We start from the raw sequence: 11,155 nt of genomic DNA on the forward strand, positions 1-11,155 counted from the left end.
TTATAATCTCTTTTGTGCTTACATGCCACTTCGTGAAAAATTGTTCCTTGTTCACTCTCTGCACATCTTTCACTATTTTATATATTAATGTTATATGCCCACATTTGCCTCCTTCCCAAGGTAAGAGCCCCAATGTCTTACCTTCTGATGGAAGGTATTCCATGCCTCCCACAACCCTCCTTGATGATATATGACCCTCTTCTAGTTTCAGACTGTACTTTTTCAGATGAGATGATCAGAACTGCACCTAGTATTTCAGCTACAAGCATGCCTCGGATTAACACACTGATACAATATGCTTTCTTTTTTATTTTCACTTTCTCTCACAGCTGTTCCTAAATTTTTAATTGCTTCATGTCCACATCAGAGCACCCAGCTGGTGTTTTCAGAGAGGTATCCAGAGTCACTCCAAAATCTTTTTCAGAATTGCACTGCATAAACCAAGAGCTGAGATGAATAAATTTGAAGCAACAGAAAATGTTTCTCCTTTCCAAATCCTCTTATCATTTGCTTCCGTTCAGGCAGAGCTATACAGAGGCTGGTAAAAATGCATATTCAAATGGAGCTATTTGCATGGGGAAACAAGTTGATCACTATTTCTATCATGAGGTTTATGTCCCCTTTTTCCTTTTTGTTATTACTGTTTCTTCCTATGCAACATGAAAACCAAACCCTGCCTACAACCATTATTTAGGTAGCCCAAAGGAAGATTCTGCTTTCTTGAACCAGAATCTAAAATCTTCCCCTTTATTTTAATATGTTCCAACCTTTTACCTGATATGTGGAACAGAATCTCCCTGGAGGAGAAGGACCAGGGTATCAGTACTCTCTAGTTTCACAGTAAGGAACAGTACCATGACCTTTTAACAGCTTTTAGCCTCACTTGATATGTCCAGCTAGTATATGTATGTTTTTTTCCAGGTCAGATACTATCTATACTGCCTTATCAAGGCTGGTGACCCAAGCCTACTGTCCTCATTTCTTGGTGGTTTTCAGCATGTTAAAATATCAATGCCAGCACTTCCCCAGTTTGTTAGTAGAGTCACTGAATTCAGAGTTGGGTGACTGTAAATGCTAAAGGCACAGGCATTGTCATATAGAGATGTAAAAAACAGATAGACACCATTAGCTTTTCCCTCTGTCCCAACAGAGGAACTAAAGACAATAACACTGTGCAAGGTCTCTGGAAATCCCAAACAGAGATTTTGTCTTGATGTCTTATCCTCAGACAGAAATATATTTTGGTATGTTGGTACTGCCCTTGTTGCTGTGCCTGAAGGGACAGGTTTTCCAACCTGCACAAAGAGAGTCTGAGCCTGGTGGACACAGAAATGCATTCTAGGAGTGGACCGCAACACTCTATTCTTTAGTTATCCCACCCCTGCATGAAAAGACACCTGTAAGCCCTTTTACACTGCTAGAATATAATGTATCTTGTCCTTATCCTGCTTTTGTTATATCTCTCTCTCACTTTATTCCAACAGCAGAAAGGGATGCATTTGGTATACACAATGGCTGCACCAGCTGTACCTGCCCGAGGAGCTCCATTAGCCACGAGGCATTTTTCAGGCTTTCTTTCTAGCAGCTGCTTCTCTCCTAATATGCACTGTTTGAATTTGCTCACTGTAAAGAGGAGATAGTGGATTGGCAAACCCAACTACAAGGAACAAAAAAAAAAAAAAAAAAAAAATTCAGAAGAGAGCTCTTTAAAGCCAGCCTCTAAAGTTGAGAGGTGTTCTCTGGTGACTATATTCATTTTAAGTTGCTGACAGATTTGTCACAGGCTCAGGCAATATTGATGGCAATAATCACACTGTTCCCTAACACAGCTTCCACAACAAATTTTTTAAAGGGGAATTGTTTCCACATAGCAGGTCTCATTAAAACTATTTCCATGCTTGGCTATGACATTTGGAAGCCACCATCGTAAACCTCACCTATAATAAACCAAAGGATGAGCAGTGCCAAGATCATGGTCTTCTCATGTTTCTTACAGTATATTATTTACTCAGTCCTGTCCTGATCCTGGTTACAATATTGCTCAGAAGAGCATTCACTCCTACTGTCTGGCAACCTAATTAATTGCAAGTTAGCAAGGCATCTCTCCTCTGCATGCTTGGTTCATCTGAATTATGCCATGTCTTCTTTGCTGTTTTGCTTGACCTGCAAAATATATGCAAATACCTGAGCCTCACCAGTAACTTCTGTTTTCCCTCTAAGCAAGCCTCTGACCCATGTGGTGCCAGTTAAGCTGTCTGTGGCACAGTGGGATTATCTGATGCTGCTGGCCAGGAAAATAATACCTGGAAAAGCAGTGAAAGATTGAGCAAAGGCAAATGACTGAGCTTCCAAAAAAAGAGGTACCTGGGTTTAAACCATCAGTCCTGTGTGACAGGCCTGTAGTGCTATAAGCAGCTTTGGCAGACCTGACTCAAAGCTTCTCAGAAGCACACGGAGGACAGAGCAATGCTGTAGGAAGACAGTTCTCCCACAGGACCCAACCAGCCCACTCCAGGAACCCCTGTGGATGGGACAGGGAAGAGGACGGGTGGCCACAATAATGGCTTTTGGGAGAGACCTGCCACCCCTTGCCTGTAGAGACCCTGCCTGCTCCTCGGGGCAAGCAGCACACACTGCTCCTCCTGGCTCCACCAAGGCCAAAAAAGCAGCGTATGGATAGAGATGGCCCTGCCAGCTGGTAGGAAGGGTTAGAGGTGAAGTGGCAACCTTCACACGGTGAGACTCACTTTCTTTTAGGTGCCCAGGGTTTTGCAGCTTTGACAAACTGTAACCAGCAAAACTGCAAACTTCAGTACTTGCTCTTGGTTTTGCCAGCGTTCATTTCTCTCCTCGCACTTCTTCAAGCTGTCACAGTGTGAGACTTGAAATGTGGGGAAGGGACAGACCACTTGCAAACAGAGACTTTTTTTGTCCTCATGAAAAAGCAAGCTGCAGCTCCTTCAAGCTATCTATCTTCAATGTTGAAGCTCTCCTTCAAGCAAGTCATCAACATCAGAGAATGGGGTTCAGGTCAAGGTCTTGCAGTTTACCTAGTCCCTACTCCTTCTCCACTGTTTTTCCATGTTAAATTCCTCACACAGTACTAACTGCATGTCAACACCACTGCTTTATGAACATTCTCTTCTGTACAATGGATACAGAAAAGGATGAGACAAATTCTGCAAGTATAGTAAAGTTTAGCAGAAGCTACTTTACATAAAAACAAGAAGTGATCTGAATAAGAACTTAGTATTTGAATTGTGTACTTTTCCTGTTGGGTTTAATGGGGTTTATCCACAAAACTATAGCCGTTATACATAAGTGTATACTTGATATTAAAATCCAGTGATATGCAATAATCAATTGCTGGCCAAAGAATTTTATCTGGATTTGGATTCATGTGTCCATTCAGATTTCAAACAACCACCACTGTTGTAGGTCATTTAGATACAGCATTTCAGTTCAAGGCCCTTCCTAATTTTTGAAAATTTAGAGTTTGAAGACTCATTTTCCTTTTTTGTTGTTGCTACAACATTCCTTTCATACAAATGAAAACAGAAGGTCTTTGATTGGCCCAATTTATTTTAATAACACTTTCTGTCTCCACATTACCCCTTGAAGTGTTTTGGGCTATCTGGGGAAGACAGTACAAACTTGGAAAGAATTACTTAAAATTGGCACTACATTTAACCATACAGTCTCATTATTGGTTCTACTTTACCTCTTGCAAATTGCAGTAAAATGGGCTGCAAAAAAACCAAATAAATGCCAACATAGAGGCCATACTAACCATACATTTGATTAAATATGGAGATTATCACTCAGAACTGTATTCTCTCATGTATTAATTAAGTTTCGTGCAAGAGAGATTTAAATCATGTGGATCTAATCTCCTGAGTCCTAGCAGCACTGAGTTTCTCAAACCTCCAACACAAGGACTGGATCACAGAAAAAAAAAGAAGTTACAGCTAAGAAATTCTCACCTCTGATTACCAGGACAGTACATCAATCTGTTGGCAACTCTTATACTACAGAATGGCTTGGAAGTATCACCAAACATACTATTTTAAAACAGAAGTTATTATCTCAAACAAAACCTCAAGAAACCTGGAAACGTTTTAGGTTCTCTCCCAATTAAGCAATTCCATGTCCTTCAAAATTACTTTGCTAACATTAGAGTTGTTCTTGGTGAGAATATACAGATTTCAGAAGCAACTCATATGACAAATCAGAGCCACTTAAGTGTTTGTACCTGGGTCTCAGAAGCAGGTGTTTTTACAATAATGTCCTTGCAACTTCAGGTAATGTTCCCATTTCTTATGGAAACATTTTCTATAAGAAGAAGGAGGCTTTGGGTTAGGATCAGTGTCCTGGGTTGAGTGAGTGGTGGAGTTTTTTGGTGGCAGGGGAGGGGGCTATCGGGGCGGCCCCCTGTGAGAAGCTTCTCGAAGCTCCCCCAGCTCCAAGTCAGCTCCACTTCTGTTTGGGAAATTGAGCCAATCAGCTGCGCCTCTGCGATAACGTATTTAAGAAGGGACGTGGTGACGGGCAGTCGGACTTGTGAGGAGGAGTTGCTGCAGCTGTGTGAACACCAAGGTCAGTGGAGGAATGGAGGAAGAAGGGGGGGGGGGAGGTGTGCCGGAGAAGAGACCCCCCCTGTATCCTGTGGTGAGACGGCAGGGCGGCCCCCCCTGCCACCCATGAAGATCTACGGTGGAGCAGACATTGATTTATGGCCTGTTGCTCCTGCTCAGTTGATCAAGGTTCTGTGCCCGAAGAAGGCCGGGGTCTCATGGGAAAAGGTAGCCCCGCTGCTGTAATTCAGTGCTGGGAGGATTGCAGCATGGGGGGGAGTCCCACGCCAGAGCAGCTCAGGAAGGGCTGCAGCCGTGGGAGGGAATCCAGTCGGACGAAGTTAGTGACCCATGACGGAGCAGTGTGGGGAACGCTGCGGCCCATGGGAGGAACTCATGTCGGAGAAAGTTTGTGGAGGACTGTCTCCTGTGAGAGGGGGACCACGATGGAGCAGGAGGAACAAGTTCCGGACACTCCCCTCACCGAAGATAAGGGAAGCGGCAGCACTGACTGCACCCCCCATTCCCTGCCCCTGCGCCACTGGGGGAAGGAGGTAGAGATACTGGGAGCAGAGCTGAGCACGGGAAGAAGGGAGGGGTGGGGGGAAGGTGTTCTCAAGATGTGGCAATGCTTCTCACTGTCCTACTCCGTTATGTGTTGTTAGTGTCTGTAATAAATGTATGGTTTTTTTTTTCTTCCCCTAATGAGTCTGCCTTTTGCTCGTGATCATAAAAGGGGGATTTTTCCCCATCCCAGTCCTATCTTGAACCCCAAGCCTGGCTCTCTGTCCCTTCTCATTGCCAGAGGGGAAGGGAGAGAGAGCTGCTGCATTGTGGTTGGCTGCCAATCAGGCCTAAACCACAACAATCAGCAACAGCGTGTAGGCACAGCTGCATCACTGCAAAAATTTGGGATATCTTCCCCTACCCAACTCTCACTGGAAGCATAACCCTCAGTCCCATCATCTTCAGTTTGTCTCCCTTCATCAGCAGATTATAAATGAGCTTCTCACTGCTCCACCCAGTGGTTAAATATTTGTACATGTGAAATTGTTTCAGCAGCAAAGACTGGGTTTTATCCAGCCCCAGATAGTCAAGTAGTGAAGTCATTCATCTGGGCTCTAACAGCCTGAGGTTCAAATTCCTGAACAGACCTTGGCAAATAGAAATTCAACCCTGAACTTTCTGAAAGCCAAATGAAAGCCGTAATCACAAGGTATTGTTTACTGTGGTACAGGTAGTCTTTCCCTCAGTGGTTTTGGCCAAAATTCCATCTTTATCCACAATTGTTGGAGGATATTCAGTTTTCAAAATTTTAATTTTCTGATGAACAAGTCTTGATCAGTTCTGCTAATAATACTCTAAATTTTCTATTAATATAACAGCAAGCAGATGTTCTGGGCTATGATTTGTTGATCATTTCCTCTATTGCTACAAGCTGCTCTATTCTTACTTTAATGCTCCCCTTATTTCTGTAAATCCCTGAGATACATACAAATAATGTGAGGCTACGATATCTAAAATATTATTTTAATGTAAATACTTGAGCAATATTTATTATCTTAATTAAATAAAAAAACATGGCAGCTTAGCATAGGTGTTCTTCTAGTGCAAGATGAGCTCCCCAGGGTATTCCTACTTTGGAAATAGTACACCTCAACGGATATACAGTGTGGAAAATTCAATTTCATGAATCACTCAGCATTGAAGTGAAACCATTAGGCCAAATAATTGTTTAATGATATATGGACATGTCAGCTCAAACTTGCATGAACAGCCCTAAATTCTTTTACTGCTCCAACCTGGACAGGTAAGAGCCAGCCTCAAGCCAAAAGCTATCTCAGCACTAAATATTAAATTCAGCTGCACTAATAGGGATAAGCAACTTGGAAGGAGAGGTGGCTCATGCCTAACCAGTTTGGAGAGTGAATATGTCATCATTCAGCCACACCAGCACTGCCAGTGCTCTTCTTATGCCAGTCCAACAATCACACATTAATCAGTCCAACAAACTAAACTGACCACAGACCTTCCCATTGCCAAAGCCCAAGGAAAACGCCAAGTCTGGAAAATACATTAACATCAAGTTACACAGGCAATTTCTATGGAAGAGGAGGAGAGTTTTGCCATTGATTTCAATGGGAGATGGTTGGACACAGTTATTTTGAAATATTGTTTCAAAGATGGATTTACTTACCCAAGACTGTAGGCTTCAGATCCCAGCCTGTAGGCTGCAGCCAGCTTGTTGATGGATTCAGATCCATGCCTGTAGGCAGCTGAGCTCTTGCTGAGGGATTCAGAGTCAAGACTGTAGGCAGAAGATCTTTTACTTTGTGCGGCAGAGTGATCATAGGCTGTAGATCCATAGCTGTAGGCTGCTGACTCGAGGTCATAGGCTGAAGAGCCATGACTATATGCTGCTGAAGAGTCAAGGCTGAAGTCTGCTGCAGATGCATGGCGATAGGCTGCAGAGCCCCTGGCATAAGCTGTAGATCCTTGAGCATAGACAGCAGATTTGCTCTTTGTTTCCTTTTGGTACTGGCTTATAGTGGACTGTAGTGCTTTATGGCGGTATGCACGGTCATAGTGCTCATGGTGCCTTTGGTAGAAAGGTAAAGACATGGTGGGTGTCTTCTAATTTTATTTTTTACTGCACGTTTCTAAATGTAAATAAACAGGACAGTGTCTGAAAAAGAACAGATCAAACATAAGGACTACTGTCAAAGAAACTTCTGAGTTAGTATACAAATAATACACAATTTACTACTGACTAACACAGAAATTAAAACTTCAAAAATCAAATGCAATAAATTTAGGGTTATCTTTTCATGATGTTATCTTCTAAGATACGTTCATATTTAAATTTCAAGACACTCATGTCACTCATCATGCAAAGAAAACCTTGCACTTTTGTGTCTGTTCATTTATACTTGGTCTCCCTGTTACTGCAAACTATTCAAGCCTTATAAGCACAACTTCTCCACTTGTTCTTGCAAACTAATGAAATTTTATGTGCTCAGCTTCTTCAGAGATAGTGTAAATATTTTTAAGTTACAAAACAGACAAGACTGTAATAAATTATTTTAAAAGGCATGAGCAATTCCATCAAGGCTATATAAGATGAAATAAAAATATATTCATATTTTATTCATTGTTGTAATCAAATTTTAAGATTGAATTTCATATTCCATTTAATATTTCAACAGTGAAGACTCTAAGATTGAGAAGGATGTCACTTTTTCTGTAAACATGCATTACATTGATTACTTTGTACATGATACTAGAGATCCATTTAAAATAGCTGATCATACTTCTACAGTTTAGTCAAGGATACAGTTTGCATGCAATGAGTAAAATAATATCATGTTCCTTACTCTAAATGACCCTTTTTTTTAACATAGAATGCCATGTTCAAGTTTATCAAGAAGCTTCCTCCAGAAGATAGCCCCAACTAAGTTTTACTTTGCAGTCACCAGTAGATTGCCTTGCAGTTGCTCGTAGTAGGAAATTTGATCAGGTGAGAGGTAGTTCCCCTCCCAAAATGGGATGAGGGTTGAGTGCAGAAAGGGTTTCCCTTGTTGGTTTGTTGGGCTTTTTTGTTTTTGTTTTTGGTTTTGTTTTTTTTTTTTTTTTTTTTTTAACTGGCAATTCAGTCTTTATTTTGCTATTACTTTATTTTACTGTTGTTAAAACTGACTTTTTCTTCTTTGACATGCAAGCTTGCCTCTACCAGTTCCTATGATAACCTTTAGACAAGTCTCTTATCGTTGGTGATTAGGCTTACAACACAGCTAGAATTGACCCTGAAAAGGTATGTGATTATGAATAGAAATGAAGTACAGTGGGGAAATGTTTATAAGAATTTAAAGATCCAAAAACAATGGTGAGAGGTGTTCGGTTGCTTTTTTTTTTTTAATATTAATCACAACAATAACAGACTTGTTCTGCTTCTGGTTTTGTTCATGTTAATGAATAATGATCTTCTGTTTTGACATAAAATACACTTACAGAGCTGGAATGTAATCATGATTTCATGAAAATCAAGACAGTTTTTCCCTGGTCTTTATGCTTCATAGATTTCAGTCCTTGTCTGCTGCTTTAGTATTTGGTTCTGATAGCAAATCAACAAATTGCAAACTATTCTCTTTAGTAACTGCTCAGGTACTCCTTCTGAATAAGGAAAATTATGAAAAAAAACCTCAATGTTTCACCGTTCTTATATTTCAGGGGTCTCTCAGGGGAACAGCTATTTCTGTGATAACAGATCACTTGTTTTCAGAAAGTCAACAAGCAAAAAAGTAATTCAGATGTCTTTAAGTATGTAAAACAAATTGCTGGCATCCTGACCACAGTGAAACCGTGACTTCAAGGAGACCAGTTTATGCATTTATTTTTATCTGAGGAAGAGGAAGGAATGGGAGTGTTAGCCCATTGTTCTCTATGGCAAAAACTGATGTTCCTTTTTAATTCCTTTATTCTTCCTGCTGGCTACTTTTTCATGTAAGTCTAAAGAACACAATTATTCTGTCTAATATCCTTGAGTCTAATACCTATCAATATTGTGTTGTTATTTATTTCATTTTGTTAACTTCCAGTATTACACAGTTCCTCTCAATTTCCCTGGTTTCAGAATATTTCTTCTCCATTTTTCTTCATTGCTTTCTCTCCCAGCTCCACAGAGCTAGGTTTAGGGCTTGCAAGCCATTGTGATCTCTGCTGAGCAAGGCTAAGGCGTACAGATGAGTATTGTCTTGCACACTGAAAGGGAAAGAACGTGAGAACATCCTGTTTTCCTTCGGTAGAATACTACAGTTGTCTCCCTTCATATCCACCAGATTTTATTTGCAGCATTGGCTGGCCTCATCACGGGTACAACAGCCACAACGCTAGCAGCCATTCAGTCCTGTCCCTCAGGGATTCCCACAGCCTTCCAGGCTTCAGAGTAAGGAAGGTGATCCAAAAGTACAAAGTGCTGCATGTCTTGCCCATTAAGGGGAAGTTAAATGAGGCATTTCATTATCAGAGCAAAAGAACAAGCAGTGGACTTAAAGTCAGCATATTTAAAATGTACAAAAGCAGCATTTTTCTTCCAAACGTAAAAGGTCCAGACCACACTGTCCTCAGTGAAGGAGTTCATGACAGGAGTAAGAACTAAGGAAGTAAGGTAAGAGCTGAACACCAAGTCAGCTCTCCTGATTCAAATCAAAGGCCAACTGTGACTCAGGTCATATAAGAGGAAACTCCTTTTATAGGTATTTTATCACACTAGGAGTTGTGGTTTATATTTCCTCTGAAACGTCAAGCATTGCTCACAGATCAGTTAGTTGCACTATTCTGATCAATTATGGCAGTCTGACACTATAAGAGATGACAAGAGACTCTGAATCTTGTAACAATTTTTCTCTTATTTGGAGCACTGTCTGATTATTGGATCAACTCCCATCTCTTAAGTTTTATAAAATCCGTGCTACCTGCACCTACTTAAGTTTGTGTCCACTAATCAGCCCCCTTTAGTGTGAGGGCAACAGTCACTCTCAAGATCTGTGTAGCATTTCATAACTGCTGAGCTTGACCTAAAAATATTAGTGGCCATAGTTAGATGAATATGCTGGTTTTGGAGCTATATGTTAGCAACTGTTGAAATGAATTTTCAAAGTGACTACTGAGCAGACAGTTCTGTACTTGTTCATAGGTCGTAGCTACACATTAATGAAAGTTACTTTACCAGCATTACCTCTTGTGCTGTTTACCAGTCTGTGTAATGTTTTAAAGATCCACTCCATCAATCAGTGAAAATAGTGAAATAGATAAAAAACAGAAACTCTTGTAAGCAGGAAAAAGACGATAATGTTTCCTTCAGCTCAGTCAATGGCTTTACAAATCACAAGACATTCTATGCAACTAGAAAATATTTAGATTGCTCATGCATTCTCTAAGACCAAATGAGGTTACACAACAAATGCCTCCTGTATCTCAGTAACCCATGCTTCATTTGAGAGTACTGTGACAATAAGCAAGGATAGTCGAGTTGGTAATAAGTGAAGCCTTGCACTATTTTGCTTCGTTTCACAGCTGAACCCTCATATGTCTTCAGTTCATTTCCACAAGTCCCTCAAATAACTGCTGAGCTGAGAAGAATAAAGGGAGCTACAATCAACCCAGCATTACAGATTCATATTAAAAATAATTGAACACATAAAATCTTCTGTCATAAAGGAAGACTTACCACGGCCCAAATGAATGGCAGCAAATGGAATAGCTCTCAGGTGGATGAATAACAGAAAAATACAGCAACGATGAAGCCAGCAAAGAAAGAGGTAGTCAGGACAAGGGTAAGGACTGGACTTCAAGGTCCAGAACAAAAATAATGCCTGCAGTCAGTGGAATGTCAGAGCCCCAGTCCAGACCTTTTATGGCCAGTGGGGTGATAAATATAGCATCGAAGAGGGAGAGGGACAGAGACAGATACCGATACCCTATGCTATCTCTGTGCAAAGACAGGACGACAGCAGCTTCAAACTGAGAGTTCTCCCTTTTAAGTATCTTAACTAAATTCCATATTAAAATAAACATTCCAATTC

General features: G+C 40.8%; 1 protein-coding gene across 2 annotated transcripts in view; it reads right to left on the reverse strand.

Moving 5' to 3' along the window:
• Positions 1–7,196, reverse strand: part of MYOM1 (myomesin 1) — a 72,914-nt gene extending 65,718 nt beyond the window's left edge. The window contains exon 1 of one of the 2 annotated variants that reach the window (XM_042798234.1): positions 6,772–7,196. In XM_042798234.1, the coding sequence (XP_042654168.1) occupies positions 6,772–7,196 (425 nt within the window). The remainder of the gene's footprint in view (positions 1–6,771) is intronic. The other variant, XM_032987696.2, reaches the window with a different exon arrangement.
• Between the last annotated feature and the right edge of the window lie 3,959 nt (positions 7,197–11,155).

Source organism: Tyto alba, unplaced genomic scaffold (assembly GCF_018691265.1).
Source record: "Tyto alba isolate M040663 unplaced genomic scaffold, T.alba_DEE_v4.0 Super-Scaffold_27, whole genome shotgun sequence".
Classification (NCBI taxonomy): domain Eukaryota; kingdom Metazoa; phylum Chordata; class Aves; order Strigiformes; family Tytonidae; genus Tyto; species Tyto alba.